Source organism: Triturus cristatus, chromosome 4_1 (assembly GCF_964204655.1).
Source record: "Triturus cristatus chromosome 4_1, aTriCri1.1, whole genome shotgun sequence".
NCBI classification, from domain to species: Eukaryota; Metazoa; Chordata; class Amphibia; order Caudata; family Salamandridae; genus Triturus; species Triturus cristatus.
The window spans coordinates 977506372-977527754 of NC_140585.1; the positions used below are offsets into that span (position 1 = coordinate 977506372).

At 46.3% G+C, this 21383-nt stretch overlaps 1 protein-coding gene across 4 annotated transcripts in view; it reads left to right on the plus strand.

Annotated features, from left to right (window-relative positions):
* The window catches only part of CPSF6 (cleavage and polyadenylation specific factor 6), a 389871-nt gene that overhangs the window by 45315 nt on the left and 323173 nt on the right, over positions 1 to 21383 (plus strand). For all 4 annotated transcript variants that reach the window (XM_085653879.1, XM_085653881.1, XM_085653878.1 and 1 more), the window contains exon 2: positions 15019 to 15222. In XM_085653879.1, the coding sequence (XP_085510005.1) occupies positions 15019 to 15222 (204 nt within the window). The remainder of the gene's footprint in view (positions 1 to 15018; positions 15223 to 21383) is intronic.

Consider the following 21383-nt stretch of genomic DNA (forward strand, 5'->3'; position numbering starts at 1 on the left):
ACTCTGATTCTGGGTCTGATGGCCTCCTTCATCCTTCTTGTTGAGCCCACCTGTTGGCACATGTAGGCTCTTCATTGAGACCTGCAGTCCCAGTGGCTGCAGCATTGATGGAATCACTCCAAGCTGGCCCAGATTTAGAAGGAGACTGCAAAAGATTTTCTGCGCTGGCTAACTGACCGTGATTGGACCTGCGGCAAAACCCTCTCTTCCCTACCCGAAGCTGACCGTGGTGACCAATGCTTTACTTCTGGGTTGGGGTGGTCACGTAGGAAAGGTGACGATCAAAGGATTGTGATCTCTGACGGAGTCTCTGCTCGCATCAATCTTCTGGTCTAAAAGACAACTAGCTTGGCATTAAAAGCCTTCCTCCCAACCATCAAAGCAAGTCTGGTTCAGGTGTTCACAGACAACACTACCGCCTTGTGGTATTGCATGATCGACCGGGCCCAAGTCATCCTAGTGGCTCTGGACTGGGAACGCAAAGTATGGCATCTTAAGTATACGCATCGGTCCTCCGATCAGGCTGCATCTTCAGGTGATCTTTGTCGCAGCAGCAGGGCAGGGTCCTACACCCAAACTTACTCTTCGCCTTCGTGCGCGGAGATTGAGCATCGACAGTTGAATGCCTTTGACCTGCCTTCTGAGATCTGCACTGTCGTTTTGGCAGCCAAGCGTCCCCCAATAAAGACTGTGTACACCAGCTGTTGGGATAGATTTGTGGCTTGGTGCTACTCCTCCTGTCATGTCAACTGGCTTTCGGCCCCCTTGTGGGATGTTATTTGTTTATACTGTCCTTAGCCCAGCAAGGCCTTGCCCTGGGCACCCTTAAAGGTTACCTTTCAGCCGTATCTGCTTTTTTGCAGGTTGCCGGGTCAGCCCTCACTATTTAAATCACCCATTGCCTCTTTTTTTGCCGAAGTTGGCCACTCCATTTCATGTCACCAGAACAATGCGCTGTCTAAATTGTTTGCCCAGCCTGGACCCTAAAAGACCTCTCTTTTTACATTAATCGGGACGATCAGTTCTTCATTGGGTTCACTGGAGTGAGAGAAGGCGAGGCTGCACAGAAACTGACCATTTCTCAATGGCTTGTACCCTGTAACAAGATCCACTATGCATTAGATAATAAAAAGCAGCCTTCTGAGGGCTTGCGGGCCTATTCCACCACGGCCAAGGCTGCTACTACTGCATTAGTATGTGGAGTACCTGCCCTGGGTATCTGCCTAGCTATGTGGGCATCCCTCTACACACACTCAAAGCACTACTGCTTGGACAGTCCGGTCTGATGGAACAGGAGCTCTGCCTGTTTGGTCCTCCAGGATTTTCTAGCATGAGCAATTTGCAGACCCACTTCTGGGGTGGTATTGCTTGGGTATCTATTCTAGGGATAAGTATTTTGAGGTTAAAGTCTTGATCAGAAGAACAGGTTACTTACCTTCAGCAACTCTCTTTCAGGTAGAGGCTCTTTCTAACCGCAGGTTCCTCACCGACCCAGCCATCCTCCTCATTCTGTGAAATTGGCTCTTCACTCTAACATCCTGATAAGATTCTGCACTCTGGTCAAACACTCAGTCTAACATGGCTTTGCGTTTTGTGGCATGGAAATAGCTGCAAAAGAAACTGTGAGCACGTTGGGGTGCCACGTCACTTGCGATGCGAAAGGCTCGGAGCAGATCGATGCCACCTACCTGCGTGCAGAGGTACTGCTCAATATTTTCCGGACCCAAGTCTGATCCCTGGGGAAAGTCTTTGGTGCTATATGTTAGCAACTATCAGAACATCTCCCACCCTACCTACACCTAGGATAAACAAATAGCAATAGTCAAGGTGGATACATTTACTCCTCATAAGAAAATTGATTCCTTAAGTCCAGCTGTCCTACGACCTTTGGAATAGTCAGATCACTCTTTCCCATGTTTTCTAAAGTGTCTACATGGTGTCAGAGTTGCATTGCAATATTGATATGGTGCAAGTTTGTCCATGTTTACTGCGTAGTAAATTGTGCCTTACTCATCTAATCATTTATAGCAAACAGTATTTCTTATTAATTAAATACCATAAGTGAGTTGCCTATTTACTAATTGACCCCCCCCTTTTTTTTTTTAACTCTTTATTTTCAAAAAAGAAACTAAGAAAAAAAGCAGGCCATGTGTCACATATGCCTATACATCGTATTTGGAATTCTTTCAGAGCTCAACATTTTACTAATACCAGTAGGCGCCTAAAAAAGAAAAAAAATTAATTAAACAGTAGCAATTGTAGCGGGTCGATAAGGAGAAGAAAAGAAATGGGGAGTGAGGTAAACCATAGTCGATAGTGTCTTGACTGGTAGTGCAATGGGAAGTGGTGTCAACAGGTGCATGAGGAGAGGCATTTGGAGAGTTTGAAACACGAGTTAAATAAATGCAGTGGGGTTGCCAAATGCCTTTGGGTCTGGAGGAGGGGGGTTGCAATGTGGCGTAGACTTCGCTGTTCAAATCACAATATGTCATATCCTTGAACCATGACGCAGTGGTGGGGCGAAGTGCATTGCCCCAACGGAGGGCACTCTCTCCTTCAGCCATAAACAGTGTTTTTTGGGGGGAGAGAGATGTTGCCCAGGAGAGCCATAAAGGGAGAGGGTTTGAGTATCAGTGAAGTCATATGCGATAGGATCTCAAAGGCAGCTGTCCAGCATGAGGCGATAGCTGGCCAGGTCCATGTCATGTGCGAGAAGTCTGCATTTGGTGTTTTGCATTTGTGGCAGAGAGATGATCTGGAAGGGTCTATTTTGGCCAGACCGGCTGGTGTAGTGTATGTTCTGTGGAGAAATCGGAAATGGAGCTGTTTGACGGTGGTTGGGAAATGGCAGTTTGGTTTGCGTGCAGCTGTATGCCCAGTCTCATTTGAGAAAAGGGTGGCTAGGGTCCTGCTAGCTGAGCCTGACTCTTCTATCATGGGTGCATTTAAGAGTACTACTGGCGCGCTAGACCCTGGAGACTGTTTGCTGTCGGAATGAGTAGGGTAAGAGGTGCAAAGTCCTCAGATGCCAGTGAATAAGAGGGGAAGCTTGAAGGGATTGTGCTGAGTAGTCTGCGAAAAATGAATTGATCCATGTGTGTGGCGTGAGAAATGCTAGGATCTATTGTAAGGGAGACAATGTGAGCATTCAGGAGTAAGTTGCCGAACTTATCGAGACTATGCGTGGTCAATGTACACTGTACCAGATTTTCTGGGGTTAATGGAAGCCAAGGGTTGGAAAACTGCAGTAATGCCGGGGGAATATAGGAGGTTCCATCCGAACACCCCGCTGAATTTCCGGAGGGCCCAACTTGTCGTAGAGAGAGTATATATGTGTGATGGATCAAGTTTGAGGCCCTGCTGTAGTAAGGCTGCCAGCGGGGTAGGGTCTGCCAGGTCATACTTGGGCTTACAGGGATGTGGAATTTAATAAAATATCTACTTGTCCATGGGGCTGGTTGTTACACAAATCTACAAAATCCTCTTGTCCATTTGGTGCCATATAGTGTGCCGACAAATTATGGTAGAAATCTCATTATTGGTGCACGCATACTAAAGCATGCTTGGCAAGGGTATATGTAGAAGGTACTTACAAAGTATCCTCGCGAGTGTTCGATAACAATAAGTCTTATATTGTGTTCTGTGAAGAAAAAGTAAAGGTGAAAAGGAAAAAACAAAGTGTTTTTGTCGGTGGTCATAAAATTGATCGGCTAAGTACCAGACTCGCTCACAGCCTGATTTTTATTAATCGTATCAGGCTCACTAACTTCAGAGGCCTTTTATGCAGCTTTGTAGTAGTGAAGCGTCTTTCATTTTCATCCATCATATAGGTTAGTACTAGGATGTCAGGGAAACATCCATACATGGACAAACATAGAGAAAAACAAAGTTGTATGGTGCTTTCATACGAGCACGTGTGCTGAGCCCCATCATGCGCGTTCGTGTTTGGAGAAGAAAGCATTGGGGATCTGTTTAAAAAAAATTATGACAACTGGCATCTCCACATAAATCATCTCATGCAGTGCTCTCTAGATCCCTATTGGTCATGTGTACCGTGTTCAGTCAAACCCTTATGTTTCTCACATGCTAAAGCAGAGGGCTATAAATTATGGTTTTGTAATGCGTGTCAGTCTATATCTCGATCTCTAATTCAATAATGCATGCAGGATTACTCAATCTGCTCACACCCACGCATTTAGGCGTGTTTACTTCTTTTCTTTTGATTGGTCTAGTTAAACATATTCACTCTGACAAGTCAATGCCCCCACACTTCCACTTCTTTCTTCTTCCATTCTATTGTCTCTCTTCAGTATGTTCCCCATTTAGCTAGTACGTCTGTACCCTAGAAATACAGTTCTGTACTATGCACAAGTCAAAATAAGATGGATCGTACCTGTTCGCAAATATCATAACTGTATTCTATAAAAATTTACTAAACAGTGTTCTTTTTATATGCATGAAGATGTTGCTATCTTCGCTAGATCAATGTTTGTACGGTAGATTTTTCCAGCATCTCTGCTTTTTTTTCTCCAGTGACATTGCCTTTACCGAGCCACCCCAAGACGCACCCACGGACCCTTCACCTGCCAATCCTGCAAGTTCTCCTGCATCCGGACCTGTACCGCTCCCGCCAAGCCGAGCAACAGCAGCAACCACCTGAAGTGCATCCTGCTCAACACCCGCTCCGTCCACAGACACGCCGTGGATCTCTGGAACCTGCTCGACACCACATCTCCAGACGTCGCCTTCCTCACGGAAACATGGATGAACGCCTCCTCAGCACCCGACATCGCCATCGCCATCCCGGACGGATACAAGATCACCCGGAGGGACCGCGTCAACCAGACAGGAGGAGGCATCGCCATCGTCCACAAGAACACCATCCGCATCACGACCAACTCCGACAACACGCTCACAGCCGCCGAACATCTTCACTTCCAGATACACACCGACCCCAAGACCACACTCAGAGGCACCCTCATCTACAGACACCCAGGACCCCGCACTCAATTCAGCGAAGACATCGCAGACTTAATCAGCCCACACGCCCTCCCCTCCGCTGACTACATCCTCCTAGGGGACCTCAACTTCCACCTGGAGAACAACAACGACAACAACACCACCACCCTGCTGGACAACCTCGCCAACCTCGGACTCAAGCAACTGGTGAACACCCCCACCCACTACGCCGGACACACGCTTGACCCAGTCTTCTCCTCCAGCAAGTACATCTCCTTCAGCCACTGCACCGGACTCCACTGGACAGACCACAGCTGCGTCCACTTCAGCTTCAGAAGAACCACGACTCACCACCACCCGCAACAGTTTCCCCGCAGGAGCTGGAACAAGATCACCACCGACCAGCTCACCAGTTCACTGAGCCAGAACCCTCCCACCAGCTCAACGGACCCCAACCAAGCAGCCAACAACCTCACACAGTAGATCACCAACTGCGCTGACGACCTCGCACCTCTGAAAAACCGTCCCAGCAGGCCCGGCAGCAAGAAAGCCTCCTGGTTCAACGACGACCTAAAGAACTCCAAGAAGAACTGCCGTACCTTCGAGAGCCTGGCGGAAAAAACCCGACTACAGACAACATGACAGCCCTCAAGCACGCCTCCCACAAACACCACCAGCTGATCCACGCCACCAAGAGAACAGCATTCAAGGAACGACTAGACAACAACGCACACAACAGCAAGGAACTCTTCAGCATCGTCAAAGAGCTCTCCAACCCCAACGCCCGAAACAACGACATCACTCCCTCACAAGACCTCTGCGTCTCACTCGCCTCGTTTTTTCACCGCAAGATCGCCGAGATACAACACAGCTTCGGCGCACAGACCACGCACCCAACCACCGAACCGACGCCCCCACCACCACCCTCCGCGCCTGGACCCCGGTCAGCACCGAAGACACCATCCACACGATGAACACCATCCAATCCGGATCACCAACCGACCCATGCCCCCACCACGTCTTCAACAAGGCCGACTCCGTCATCGCACCCCAACTCCGGGACATCATCAACTGCTCCTTCAACACCGCCACCTTCCTGGAGAGCTGGAAGCATGCCGAACTCAGCGCCCTCTTGAAGAAACCATCAGCAGACCCCACCGACCTCAAGAACTACCGCCCCATCTCGCTCCTCCCTTTTCCTGCCAAAGTCATCGAGGACAGTCAACAGACAGCTTGCCGCCTTCCTCGAGACGAACGGATCCCTCGACCACTCTCAGTCCGGCTTCCGAGCCAACCACAGCACCGAGACCGCCCTCATCGCAGCCACTGACTACATCCGAGCCCTGCTCGACAACGGGGAAACAGCGGCCCTCATCCTCCTGGACCTCTCCGCAGCATTCGATACTGTCTGCCACCGCACCCTAGTGCAGCGCCTCCGCAACATCGGAATCCAAGAGAAGGCACTAGATTGGATCATCTCGTTCCTCGCCGGAAGAACCCAGAGAGTCCGCCTCCCCCCGTTCAGATCCGAGGCCACCGAAGTCATCTGCGGCGTACCACAAGGATCATCACTCAGCCCCAGCCTCTTCAACGTCTACATGAGCCCCCTCGCAGCCATCGCACGCCAACTCAACATCATCTCCTACGCCGACGACACCCAGCTGATCCTCTCCCTCACCAACGACCCAGGTACCGCCAGAACCAACCTACACGAAGGGATGAAAGACGTAGCCGAGTGGATGATGAACAGCTGCCTGAAACTGAACTCAGACAAGACGGAAGTCCTCATCCTTGGATCATCACCCTCTGCCTGGGACGACTCCTGGTGGCCCCCTGCCCTGGGCAGCGCACCCAAACCTACAGACTACGCACGCAACCTGGGCTTCATCCTGGACTCCTCCCTCTCGATGACCAGACAAGTCAACGCCGTCTCATCATCATGTTTCAACATCCTACGCATGCTCCGAAAGATCCTCCGATGGATCCCCACTGAAACCAGGAAGACGGTCTCCCAGGCTCTCGTCACTAGCCGACAGGACTACGGAAACACCCTCTACACCGGAACCACAGCCAAACTACAGAAAAGACTCCAACGCATCCAGAACGCCTCCGCACGACTCATCCTGGACATCCCCCAACACAGCCACATCTCCGGACACCCGAGAGACCTGCACTGGCTCCCCGTCAGCAAGAGAATCACGTTCCGACTCCTCACCCACGCACACAAGGCCCTCCACGACCTGGGCCCCAGGTACCTCAACAACCGCCTGACATTCTACACTCCCACCCGCCAGCTAACATCGACCAGCCACGCCCTCGCCGCCGTTCCACGCATTCGAAGAGCCACCATGGGAGGAAGATCCTTCTTCTACCTGGCAGCCAAGACTTGGAACTCCCTCCCCATCCACCTCCGTCTGACCCAAGACCACCTCTCCTTCAGGAAGCAACTCAAGACCTGGCTGTTCGAGCAGTAGCGGACCCCCCTCCCCCTAGCGCCTTGAGACCCTCCGGGTGAGTAGCGCACTATACAAATTTCTTGATTGATTGATTAGCTAAAAGTATAAAAATGATCATTTACCAAGCACATGCGATTAATTCAGTGGTCTTCTTGATTAGAAATGGATCCTCTCTGGCAGCCATTTGTCCTGTTTAATTCATTGTAATATATAAACAGTAGAGAGAGACCCCTTCAACTGGAACAAAGGGACTGGAGTACTATCTAATAGTTTCAATTGAAATATCCCTTGTGTGCTAGAACGCGAAACAATTTTATCTACACATATTATGCTATGCTAAGTTAAAAACATTCTTGTTCTCACAACCAACAATTAGATCAAAATATATTTTTTTATTGCATTTGTTCATTAAAAAAACTAATCACATTAAACATGTGGTACAGTTATCTTTAAAACAAAAATTACTTTTTCATTAAAACACTACATCAATGGTATAAAAACATTACAACATTATTTAATAATCACGATTTTAACACAGAGAAAAACCTATATCTAAAGACACTATAATTTGTCATCAATTTGACAGATCGCATGGAAAGGTATATACACTCGACCTGGATGAGTTCTATTATTTCAACTGCAGGACAGAGTGGTTCCACAGATTCTGCCACACAGAAACAAAGGGCGACGACGCGTTTCGATGGTATTGAATTATTGTTCCATCTTTATCAAGACTAGCAATTTGGATCTCTCTGTTAGTCACTTGATAGATTATTACCGCTACCCTGTATTATAAACAGATACAGAAAAATCACCATTATACACACATAAAATACAAGAATAATGCTACCAATTCGCATTGTATTTTGTCTATCTTATCTAATACATGTGTTATCCTATATCTTGTTCTATTATTTTCAACACATATCATAATTTTCCTTGTACTGTCTTCCAGTATGGTCTAAATCCCATTTATTAAGGTGTGGAATTCTATCTCACCTGTAATTATAGTTGTAGCTTTTATTTCCTTATTATAATCGACGTTAGTATACACTTGCTTCCTACCATAAGTAACCTGAAGAGACAACAATAGAAAAAATAATACCATTAGAATGGTCTTTCTCTTATGGCTTTGATTTACGCAATGACTAACCATTGTTTATACCTTTCAATAATGCTCCTGGATCTTCGATTTATTATGGAAGGAATCTTTTGGTAATCCGTCTATTTAATTGCCTTTTAGTGAACGTACTGATTGTACGCTCAGGTATGCCTGCAGAAATTAAAGGAATGCATCGATAATTATTATGCACGTTATTTTGAAAGAGGGTAATTCTATTATTCGATAGACTCAAACCGGCATCCTATCGTACCTTTATATTTTGGGTATGATGGAGAAAAGGAAGAAATTGATCTCTTTTCTTGTGGGGACTCTGCACCTTCTTACAGGGAGTCAAACGATACTAATCCCCTTGTTCTCTTGAGTTCATAAACTGTTAAAAAAGGAAGTGAAAAAATATGTCTCAGTGAACTCCTTGCTTTCCGCGAAAGGTTTTTTAACAAATTGCTACGCTATCATCAAATTACTCTAACTACTTCTTTGCTCACCTTCAAGTGTGAAGAAAACGGGCGGAATACTGCATACGTCTTCTCGCGTCCGTACGGTGACAAGGAGTCATGGGAAAGGAGCCTGTTTTAAATACCCTAATCGGCGCTGTGATTGGTCTAAGGGTAATTGTTAATTGCCTATTTGACTTGTGTATTTTCAGTATTTCCTATCCGTGCTGACACTCCTTTCGTTGCCCCACTGCCTAATGATTTTGAACTAAGCGCTAAATCTGCCTCGTTTTTTACCCATTCTGAGCGCATTCCGTTCTTATTGGTCTAAGGACAATTATTAGTTCACAATTCAGTATGTATATCATTCGCTTTTATTATCTATGCTGGCTCTCCTATTGTTAACCCGGAAGTGGTAGAAACACACTGCTGGGTGCTTTCAAACTGCGCGCTAACGCTGCCACGTTTCACCCTTTGAGTGCATTCCGGTCGTATTTACTATTATCGCTGGCACTCCTCTTATTAACCTGGAAGTTGTATGCACTGTTGGAATTGAACAGTGTGCCGACTATACCTAATTTCACCTTTACTAAGCGCCACTTGCATAGTTCAAAGCACTACATTAGTGTGCAAATATATATGACAATCTATGCACGAATTTTATTTATAAATTACAGCCATGTCTTGTTACTTAATGGATTGATTTCAATAAATTGATCGTTAGGGAGTGTTAATGTTGCCACTATCATCCTTACAGTTCTAAAATATGCCGTGACTGGCACTTCACTCATTAGCCACTTACAATATATGTAAGTATTAACAAAATCTTAGTTGATTGTTAGACTAGATGTTTGAATATCTAGAAACCACCTACGGGCTAATAGACTATCCAAACCTCTAGAGCGTATTAAATTCCCTCTTGGGGGGCTGTATGTCCCGTTTTTTCTCCTCATTGTCGAATGCTCCCCCCAGGAACAATACGATAGTCATTGTTAATATTAGGATTCATGCCGTCATACTACTTATTCAAGTATAGATATACTTCACATGTGGACTAATCAGTGTCTTATCAGTAACTGATGATCTTCATCCAGTCTTCTCTTGAGTTTAAACCTTTGTTTACAGTATTCAGATAACACATGAACCACTGTTAACGATTTTTCCTTATGGCTTCTAGATTACCTCCTCTCCTACTCAAACTTATTTTTTCTAGAATGAACCATTTGGTCTCATTGCAATCGTGATTAGACTCAATGAAATGGCTGGTCAATGGTGCATTTTCTTTTTTAGTTCTTACTGCCGATTTGTGTTCTAACATACGTATGCGCATTTCTCTACTGGTCTCCCCTACATAACCTAAGCCGCAAGGACAGGTTAGTAGGTAAATTATATTCTTACTGCGACAGTTGTTAAGAGTTTTTGACGTCAAAGTTTTACCATTGAACGTCATGTTTTTAGTTTCTATACAGTGCGGGCATACTGAGCATGTTCCGCATCTGTAATTGCCTACTGCCCTCTGTCCATTAAGTGTGGTCTGACTTAAAGACTCAGTTTAATACGTATGGACCAGACAGTTGCGTATTGTCTTGTTACGTCTGTATGAAAACAAGGGTTTTTCTAATTGTTTTCCTCTTCAAAATTCAAAATTTTCCAGTTTCTGTTGACTATATTCTTTATTTTGTTGCTGAGATTGGAGAATTGACTAACAAATACAATTTTGTCCTTTATATTACTATTTTTTTTCTCTCGTATTGTTTATTAGATGGTCACGGTCATACAATTGTGCCCTCTTAAATGAATGTTTAATTAATTTTTTGGGATACCCTCTTGCTTTCAATTTGCTCTCCATAATTTCAGCATGATGATAAGTCTGAGAGTGGTACAATTTCGGCGCAATCTTAAAAACTCCCCAAAGGGAATATTATCCTTCTGGGATTTAGGATGGTTACTACCGTATTGTAGTAGCGTATTTTTATCTGTTGTTTTAGTAAACAATTCAACATTTAATACATTTTCTACATTTTTAATTTTATTGTCTAAAAAATCCACACTTGAGGTACTGTAGTGGGCTGTGAACCTCAAATTATCGTCTCCTAGGTTGAGCCATTCTAAAAATGAGTCAAGATCACTGCTGGCGCCGTTCCATATGAAGATGTCATCGTCTATGTAACGGTGCCAGCATGATACATTTTCATAAAATGGTGCCAACTCATTGTAAATATGTTTGTCTTCGAAATTACTGACATAAAGGCAAGCCAGACTTGGGGCACATGTGGCTCCCATACTGGTGCCTTTTGTCTGTTTGAACAGTTCATCCTTAACAAGGAAGACGTTATTTTTTAAAACCAATCTAACACACTCCATGATAAATTCTCTATTACCTCCCTGTAGATCTTCTTGAGCAAGAATGGCTGACACTACCTTGATAGTATCATCCTGGGGGATATTTGTGTATAGGGAGAAAAGGAAGAAATTGATCTCTTTTCTTGTGGGGACTCTGCACCTTCTTATAGGGAGTCAAACGATACTAATCCCCTTGTTCTCTTGAGTTCATAAACTGTTAAAAAGGGAAGTGGAAAAAATATATGTCTCAGTAAACTCCTTGCTTTCCGCTAAAGGTTTTTTAACAAATTGCTACGCTATTATCAAATTACTCTAACTACTTCTTTGCTCACCTTCAAGTGTGAAGAAAATGGGCGGAATACTGCATACGTCTTCTCGCGTCCGTACGGTGACAAGGAAAGAGATAAATTTCTTCCTTTTCTCCATCATACCCAAAATATAAAGGTACGATAGGATGCCGGTTTGAGTATCGAATATAAGAATTACCCTCTTTCAAAATAACGTGCATAATAATTATCGATGCATTCCTTTAATTTCTGCAGGCATACCTGAGCGTACAATCAGTACGTTCACTAAAAGGCAATTAAATAGACGGATTACCAAAAGATTCCTTCCATAATAAATCGAAGATCCAGGAGCATTATTTTTTATTTTTTTATTTTTTATTTTTTTTTGAAAAACCTTTATTGACATTTCAATCAATAACAAGTATGGGCCTACAACCCCCCGGGGCCGGCCGCTAAGCAATCAGAGCAACAAAGATCAAATGTGAACACAGGCAGCACCTCGGGGAGCAGAATCGTCATGCTAATATAGTTTGGCCAGTGAACAGCGCAGGTAGGACACCAGGATAAAAGGGTTTTCATTTTATAATGGAAAAAGACAGAAGGATCAGGTGCCGAACAATTTCCCAACAGCGATAAGAGGCAGGCAGAATAATAGACGTAAGCAATAAACAGCAATCTATTGGATCAATGGCGCAGACACAGGAAATTCAGGATGGGGAAGAATATCATGAGCAGTTGCGCCTGCAGTCCCCTGCCCTAAAGCCCAGAGAACACCCCGGAAATTGTGGCACACATGAAAAGGCGACGATTCACCACAAAGGAGGTGTACCACGCTGATCCCAGAAAAGAAAAAACAAGAAGAATCAGAGAAGAAAAAGGAGGCCATGGAAAAGGAGATGAAAGACTAAAGAATCCCCTCCCCCAACCCCCCACCCTGCACCTCTGCAGATGAGTACGCCCCCCCCCCCCCCCCCCCCCCCAGCAGTGTGCCTGTCGCCCTGGAACCAGACCCGAAATATAGAAGAAACAGGGAAAAAAGGAGTAAGAAAAGAACCCCACCAGACGGGGGGGTAGAGAAAGTGTTAATAAACTGGAGGAGGGCCTTCAAAACATACCCCCGGCTTCTCCCTCCCGCACGGTAAGTTTTCCCCAAAGCAAACAGTAAGCAGCACAAAATCGATCATGGCAAAGAAAGATGGGGAGCATTATGCACCTAGTATGCTAATAGCTATGCCATGAGAGCACGCAACCCCTGAGCCCGCCCGTCTACTAGATGACCACCCCTGAAGGATCAACCTTATCCTTGACCACTCTTTGCAATTCTGCCCATGCCTACCCCTTGACCCAGCGCCATGTCCGATGTCCCAAGGTAAAGGAGTGTCCAAAAACGACCGGGAAGCGACGCACACAGGTGGGGTGGAAGTCTCTGAGTACCAACACAGTCCACATCATGGAGGGACGGCCTTCCCAGTGCTGCCCCAGAGTCTGCACTGCACACAAGGTCCAGGAAGGCGGAAGCAGCCAAAGTAGACAACTGTTGCTTGAATTGTCCCTGGGTCGCCGGAGGCCGTGCACGGGACGAGGCCACCACCTCCCACTCAGGTCCAATACCTCCGGAACAGATCAGACCCACAGCCAGCCGATCACACTGTAGCATACTGTCCGGAGTGTCCAGCTGTGCACTAATCTCAGGGGTGGCCGCGACATTGTCCTCCGGTGTGCAGTGTGGGAAGTCCCTGTGTACCTGAGGACAGGCAGGCCGCCACTGTCCCAACGCTGATGCCACACCATCGAGCTTACTCCCCAAGACCCCGACGCCATGAACCAAGGAGGAATGAAGGGCACCGAGGGCCTCGAGGAGGTCGCCGTACCCCAGCACAGCCCTCTGCGATCGCTCCGCCACACTCCCAAAAGTCACACACTCCCAATCCTGCTGCGACCCAGTGGACAGGATGGTAGGCTTCATCGCAACAAGATGGCCGCCGGGTAAGCCCGACCCGTATGGGGGCCGGGACCCAGGGACAAGCGCCTCGAGGCCCACGGCGCTGGAGACAGGGTCCGCGGGCAGGCAAGAATTTATCCGTTGCGTGGTCACGGGCAACAGTCGTCCCCACCACGGACCAGCTCCCGCGAAAATCCGGGAGCTGCCCGCAAGAATCAGGGCGAGTTACGGGCGGCGTCCGGGCAGCTCACCGTCAAAGGCAGGGGCAATCACCGGAGAATCTGAGAATTGCACCCCCGGGCAGGCACTCGGTCCGCTACGCTTAGCGGTAGGAACGACCACGGCGAAATGTAGGCCGAGGTTGGCACCGCTCCGGTGGACCGACTCCACCCAGTCACCACAGGCCGCTGTTGTTGAACTGCCACCCGGCCAAGGCGTCCACTCGAGGTCCTGGCTCCAGGGCTGCACGGGCCGCAAATTTCAAATGCACATTTCTCCGGCGGTACCGCAGCCAGAAACCTCGGAGTCACAGGATCGGTTGCCACTCTCATTCACAAACACGATCGCGTCGCGCAGGCTGAGGATCTCATGCAGGATATCCGTGCGGGATGCGGAGGTTCACGGAGCCGGGAGTCTACGCTGCCGTCTCGGTCGCCATCTTGGCTCCTCCTCCCCAGGAGCATTATTGAAAGGTATAAACGATGGTTGGTCATTGCGTTAATCAAAGCCATAAGAGAAAGACCATTCTAATGGTATTATTTCTATTGTTGTCTCTTTAGGTTACTTATGGTAGGAAGCAAGTGTATACTAACGTCGATTATAATAAGGAAATAAAAGCTACAACTATAATTACAGGTGAGATAGAATTCCACACCTTAATAAATGGGATTTAGACCATACTGGAAGACAGTACAAGGAGAATTATGATGTGTTGAGAATAATAGAACAAGATATAGGATAACACACATGTATTAGATAAGATAGACAAAATACAATGCGAATTAGTAGCATTATTCTTGTATTTTATATGTGTATAATGGTGATTTTTCTGTATCTGTTTATAATACAGGGTAGCTGTAATAATCTATCAAGTGACTAACAGAGAGATCCAAATTGCTAGTCTTGATAAAGATGGAACAATAATTCAATACCATCGAAACGCGTTGACGCCCTTTGTTTCTGTGTGGCAGAATCTGTGGAACCACTCTGTCCTGCAGTTGAAATAATAGAACTCATCCAGGTTGGGTGTATATACTTTTCCATGTAATTCATTGTAATGCCTAAATTCTTGTGGGTTAACCTTTTTTCCTTTTTTTAGTGGCCGTAGGTTGGTGGGACATATTAATGTAATTCTGCTAGGTGGTTAATGGGAGATGGTCCCAATTAATGTGACTTGGGAATTCGAAACCAGTGTTGCGAATGTTCACTTGCAATTTCTAATTGCATTAGTAATTTAAGATGCGTTTTTTTATAGGAAGCAGAGTATGCTGGACACGATCAACTAGATTTGTATGAAGATGTTATCTCTCCTGCTAACAATGGAGATGCTCCAGAGGATCGTGAATACATGGATTCCCTGCCACAGTCTGGGGATGATGTAGGTAAAGGGTCTTCGACAAACGTTGTGTACACCTATACAGGAAAGCGAATTGCACTGTACATTGGGAACCTTACCTGGGTAAGTCTTATTTCTGAAAGGATTTTAAAAGTGTGTATTTTCATATATATCGTTCAGATTATGCCCTTTTGTAACACTGTTTCCTTAATAGTAAGATCTAAAGAATAGTGTTTGTATTGAGTATGTAGTCCTTCTGTAGGCTAATGTTCTTTACCGTACTAAAGTTTGACAACATCTGGAGATGGTTTAAATAAATCATCAGATTTTACATTTTATCACTGCATTACGAAGTGATGGATACTTCTTTCTTCAGATTACACACATGTAGAATAATCCCAGATTAGACACTGAAAGCTTAAAGTTCTTACGTCGCCGGTAGAGGGCACTAGCTTTATTTCGACCCTGACCCCCAGATGTGGTATCGGACAGCATCACTGAAGTCTCACAGTGCCCACCCCAGTGACGTCCGTTGGCTTTTTTCTGTGCCTTTGACACACGGCGGAAGCTTTCAGAAGGTTTTGAGTTTTCCTCACCATAAAAACCTTTTTGTGCAGTACTTGTCTCCTCCTTCACGTTTAAGCGCTATAAGGACTGTGAGGGGCAGATGTCTGTCACTAACCCACACTCTATGTGCCTTTGGTGTCTTGGTTCAGACTAATAGCTCCTGGGCTTGCACATCTTGACGGAGCATGCAGCCGAAGGCCATCAGAGAGGCGGAGGTATAACTTTTCCTGGCCTATGCCATGGACCAGAAACCAAGTAGTAATTCCAGGTTATGTTCTGAATTGCCCTCCACACATTAGTCCGGAGGTAAGAGAAGAAAATACAAGAAAAACTCCAAAGGTAAGTTACCCTTTCGACTCCAACAGGATCTTTGTGCTCTGGTTCCACAGTAGTTGCTCGATCTAGAGTTAATTTTGGGAACTGAAGCCAGGGGCTGTTTCCTAAAGAATGTGGAATCCAGTTATTACAAGGGAACCAAATTCAAGATTTTCAGCGCTGCATAAAAGTTTTGACGTCCGATGAAGCGGAGATCAGGCATTATCAGGATTAACTTTTACACACCTGTGACAGCTTCATCAATTCTCCCATCAGTATTTCAAGATCCAACTATAGACATATGGGCACAAAAGGGAGTCAAGGTAGTGGGTGATCTGTACTGTGATGGCCAACTCCACTCCTTCATCGAACTGCAGGATGCCTTTCGATTGAAACGTAAACTGGCCTTTGGATTGATGAATGGTGTGTTTATTTTTTATTTCTGCAACTTTGAGATTTTCTCTCTAAGATATTTATGGAATCCATCTCAGTAGTAAAGATCCCCTTAGTCGAGGCAGTAAGTGTAAGGAAGTGGGTTTCTGTTGCAGTAATCCCCCACTTTTTGCCTGATGCACTTTTCCTTGGTGTGCCCTGAGTCCCTGCCAATCAGGTACCCAGGGCCTGTGTTCCTTCCCTAAAAACTGTACTAACGCCTAAACCCAATTGGCATCTCTGGCCACATGTTAGCCCCTGGTAAATGGTACCCAGGGCATTGTGACCTGAGAAGGCCCCTAAGGGCTGCAGCACTTATTGTGCCACCTTTAGGGACCCTGTACCCTTACACACAGGCTGAGTGTCCTGGTGCAGAACTAAACACAGTCGACATGGCACACATCCCTGTGTGCCATGCACACAAATCCACTGCCCTGGCATACATCAGCCACCCCTCTAGCTGGGTGCCCTATGCCAGTGGTGAGGACACAGGTGCGTGAGCCCTGTGCCCCTACAGTACCCAGGGCCATTCCTGGGCACTGTAAGTGCAGTGATGCCATTAACCCCTTCGGTGCTCATGACGGAACGGTTCCGTCATGAGCCACGGTTGAGCTGTGCTCATGACGGAACCGTTCCGTCATGACCACGCCCGCGCAAGATTCCGTCAGCACAGCGGCGGAATTTGCGCAGCATGGAAGGGGTTAAGAGTATATGGTGCTAGGAGGTTGTCATTACGAACTCCACAGCACCATAATGGCTACACTGAAGACTGACAAGTTTGATATCAAACTTCTCAGCACATTAAGCCCACACTGATGCCAGTGTGGGATTTAATGTAAAATGCACTACAGAGGGCATCTTGGAGATGCCCCCTGAAACCTAACCTACAATCCACGTCGTCTGAGAGGCTGCCACACAGCAGACATGTTGCTGGACCCCTGGATGGAAAGCCCCAGCTCTCCTGGGCCTGCAACAATGCACATCCTGGGCGAGGTGCTAGGTCTCCTCCCCCAGGATGGGCAGGGGGAAGCTTCAAAAGAATGCCGCCTTTTTGAGCTTCTCCAGGCCACTTGCTTTACTCAGCAACTGGTCCCCACCGGTTCTGACCCCCCACTCTGGTGGGAAACCCTACGTGAGGAAAGGGGGTGTGCCAGCCTGTGTCAACTCCACCCCTCATGTGGGAGAGGCGAGGTGAAGCACAACTCCGGGCTCCGGCCATCTTGAGTATGGGGAGCCCTGCCCAATTACAGCTAGGCTCCTGCGCCCCTCCCACCGGAGTGGAGCAGGATAGGGGTGTACTCACACCAGGACAGGGACCCATTGGTCCCTGCCCTCACCCTACCTGTAACGCCCCTAAATTTAGTATTTAGGGGCACCCTGAACCTTCCTTCCTCAGATCCCGATTCGAAAACAAGCAAGAATATCAAGAAACCAGAAGACCCGCCGCGCAGCTGCTAACGACATCAACTGATTTGGCCCCAGCCCTCCCGGCCTGTTGATCCTTGAACCTGTTCCTGTGGAACTCCAGCGCCTTCAGTGGTCTGCAACCTCAAAAACCCCAGAGGACCTGACCACCTTGAGACTCTACCAAGACTGGAACTCCCACGAGCAGTGGTTCTGCTCAAACAGCAATACCCATGGTGCCAGCCAGGAACCGCGAATCCAGCACACTCTGCACCCGGCCTGTGCCTGAGTGGACAAAGACCCTGAGGGCATCCCCCCCCCCCCCCCCCCGGTTATTCTGACCTGGAATCCAGTGCCCAAGGTTCCTCCTCGACGACCCAGACAACGCCTGCAGCCTCAGAACCAGGGACTCCTCCAACCGCGACCAGCAGGGGGTACAATTTTCCGACATCAAGAGACACACCTGCACCCGGCACCCCACGGCCCCCTGTGCCCAACTGCTGGGTGCCTACCTATCCTCCAAGATCCCAACTTACCCCTCGAAGTGTTGGTCGCTCCTAAAGATCCTCCGTCCCCGAGCCTGCTGTCTTTGTTTACTTTCCAAGATCTCCATTGAATAACATTGAGCGCCCGACGGTTCAAACGCACCCAGCTGCCCGAGTGCCCCAGGCAGTGCAGTGCAACCTATGTCCTAATCTACTTCCCCATTTGTCCTGAGCAGGTGACCAGGAGCCTAAGCTCCCACAGCCGCGTGGCCTGCTCGCCAGCAGCCACCAACCGAAGGCTCCCTGCCTCTCATTGGATATCATTGGGCCTAACTACCTCTGCCCCTGTGCTGCTGACGGTGTACCAACTGTACCTACCTGACCATGGAAGACCCCAGAGTCTATTCCCAGAACCTTAACTCTGCCAGTCGAGTACTTACCGAAAAGCCGATAACTCACTTTTCTTCCATAGGCTAACATTGACTGGTTTCACTTGGAAATTCTTCTGTGTGGATTTTTGGAACTTTAAAATATTCACCTAAAATCAGCTGGACAACGAATTCCGATTTACTCACCTGTTATCAGGAGAGACCACAGTGCTGCATCTTGTAGCTCAGTACTGACCCTGAAAAGTAATTAAAACCATACTTAACAGTAATTCGAATTTTCTTCCATAGGAAACCATGGACTGTTTTTCTGTGAAATTTCTTCTGTCGATTTTGCAAACTTATAAATATTCCTTAAAAATCAACTGTATAACTTAAATGCAGTTTCTCAACTGCTTACAGGTGGTACACTAGTGCTGAATCCAGGATCCAACATTGACCTAGAAAACGTAACCATAGCCCCACTTACCTGCTAAGTGAATTTCCTTCCATAGGATAACATTGGTAATTTGATCAGAAAAAGTTTCTAAGTGTCAACTTTTAAAATAGCTAAATATTGCTTAAAAATCACAACAGTAACTAAAAAGTATTTACTCACTTGTTTCCAAGAACTGTCCCAGGGCTGAATCTAGGATCCACTCCTGGAGTTAGAAAAGTAATCCTGAAAGTAATCAATTGCATATAACTTAAAATTCCCTTTGAGCTCAATGTATTATTGTGTTTGAAATTATGTTGCCTATTGCAACAAACTGTAACTATTGCATTCCAAGTCAATTGTCCTTTGCAAAGTATTTATCTAAAGCATCTCATTCTGAGAAAGTATATTTTGATACCTCTTGTTGGTTCTAAAAGAAAACAACCATATATTTTTATATACAAACCATTGGCCTAGAGTTCAGTTCTTGAGTGTGAGAGACCATTTGCTGATTGTGTGTACAACAAATGCTTTACACTGTCCTCTGATGCTGCCTTACTGCTCGACCAAGCTACCACTTGAGAGAGTAAGGTTATATGTAACTTTAGCCTCTGCCAAACCTCTGGGCACGGTGGACTCTGTGCACACTGTACCTATTTGGGAACAGTATATATAGAGTCACTTTCTCGCAGTAAGGCGGAGGGATAGAGTTGGCTCAATTTATATCTTGCTGATACAAGGCCAACCTGATGACTTGGAAGCTCAAAATACTAACTGGGAAGCTAGCTTTGGTATAAAGGGGCCTCATCTTCAAGAATCACTGAATTTTGGTAACAAGTTGCTGTTAACGGCTGGTCTGAGAAGCCAACACTTTTCAGACAATATTTAATCTATACCATATTCCGGCTAAGGTGGCTAGATGAGGTGGTAGGTTTGGTGGCAAGTTTAACAGATGTGGATCAGAGCAGGCTGAAATTGTTCCTATGTTCTTCTCATGCCCCAAATTAGTTTAATTGATGCATGACAATGGGAACTTCATGGGATCAATCATTGGTGGCAGGTCCGGATTACCCCTATGTTGATGATTCTGGGTGTGATTGATGGGTCTGGGAACAATGATGTAATCAGGAAAGAAGCGGTACAAAAGGGGGTGGTGATGGACGGAGCATCAGAACCAATCAGACACTCACACCCAGTCAACAGATCTGGGTTTGATCCATCACCGTTCTTTAGCCCACTCTGCCACCCCAGTTCAGACATGGCCTTATGCAAATCAGTCTGACCCTGTGCCTCATGGGAACAGTCCAGCTTGTTCGTAATAAGGAAAGAGGCATATTTGTTTTTTATTGCTATGGCGGTGGCCCGCCTATGCATTGCATCAGATTGGCTAAGTCCAGAGTGGCCTACATTTTTAATGTGGATGTCTATATTGTTAGCCGTTTACAATATGTAAACAAATCTGTAGAAATGAAAGGGACGCATCTCTTGGGGGGGCAGGATCTGGTGGTCAGTTACTAACTGGGTGGAAGGTGTGACTGGGCAAGGAGGGAACTGAAGGGGGTGTAAATAAAGATAGCTAACCATGCGCCAGACCGCGCTTCCCTGGCTGCAGGGTTGTGACTGCCCTGGCCCCAGTGCATTAATAATTGGCACCTGCACTTTACAACTGCTTGTTACACTTAAACCTACCACCTCTGCTGATGATGTTACTGGTATGGTGCTTGCTGCTATTTTATGAATTTCATACTGTAACTATGCACCTGCACTTGATGGCAAGGTTTACAGATATGCTGCTATTCTATATGTACACCATTGGTATCATGCATTTGAACTTTATCGTTAATTGGGTACTGAGAGGTTTACAGATACCCATCTGTCCTATGACCACACCAATGTTGTCATGCACATGCATTTTGACTCAGTGGGTATGGCAGGGGATTGGCAGACTTGTTTTAGGCTTTGACTTGCATGATACAGTTTTCTTTGTGCTGTATTGAAGAATGCACCTGCGTTTTCCTTTTTCTTCTCTGTGCTTCTGTCTGTGAAATAGTATGGCTCTTGGTTTTAGATCAACCATCTGCACTTTAAGACATAGAACAAGAAACTGTATTCTAATGCAAGTGGTATGGCAATTGATAAATGTTAACCACTTATTTGTGTTTTCTATGCTCGTGCTTTAGGGAATTGGTACTTAAAGCAGAGCAGGGTCCTCTTTTTGGCTGTCTGTATGGACTGTGTAATTTGTTTTTATATCCTGCTGTGCGAGGTCTCCTGTGTATA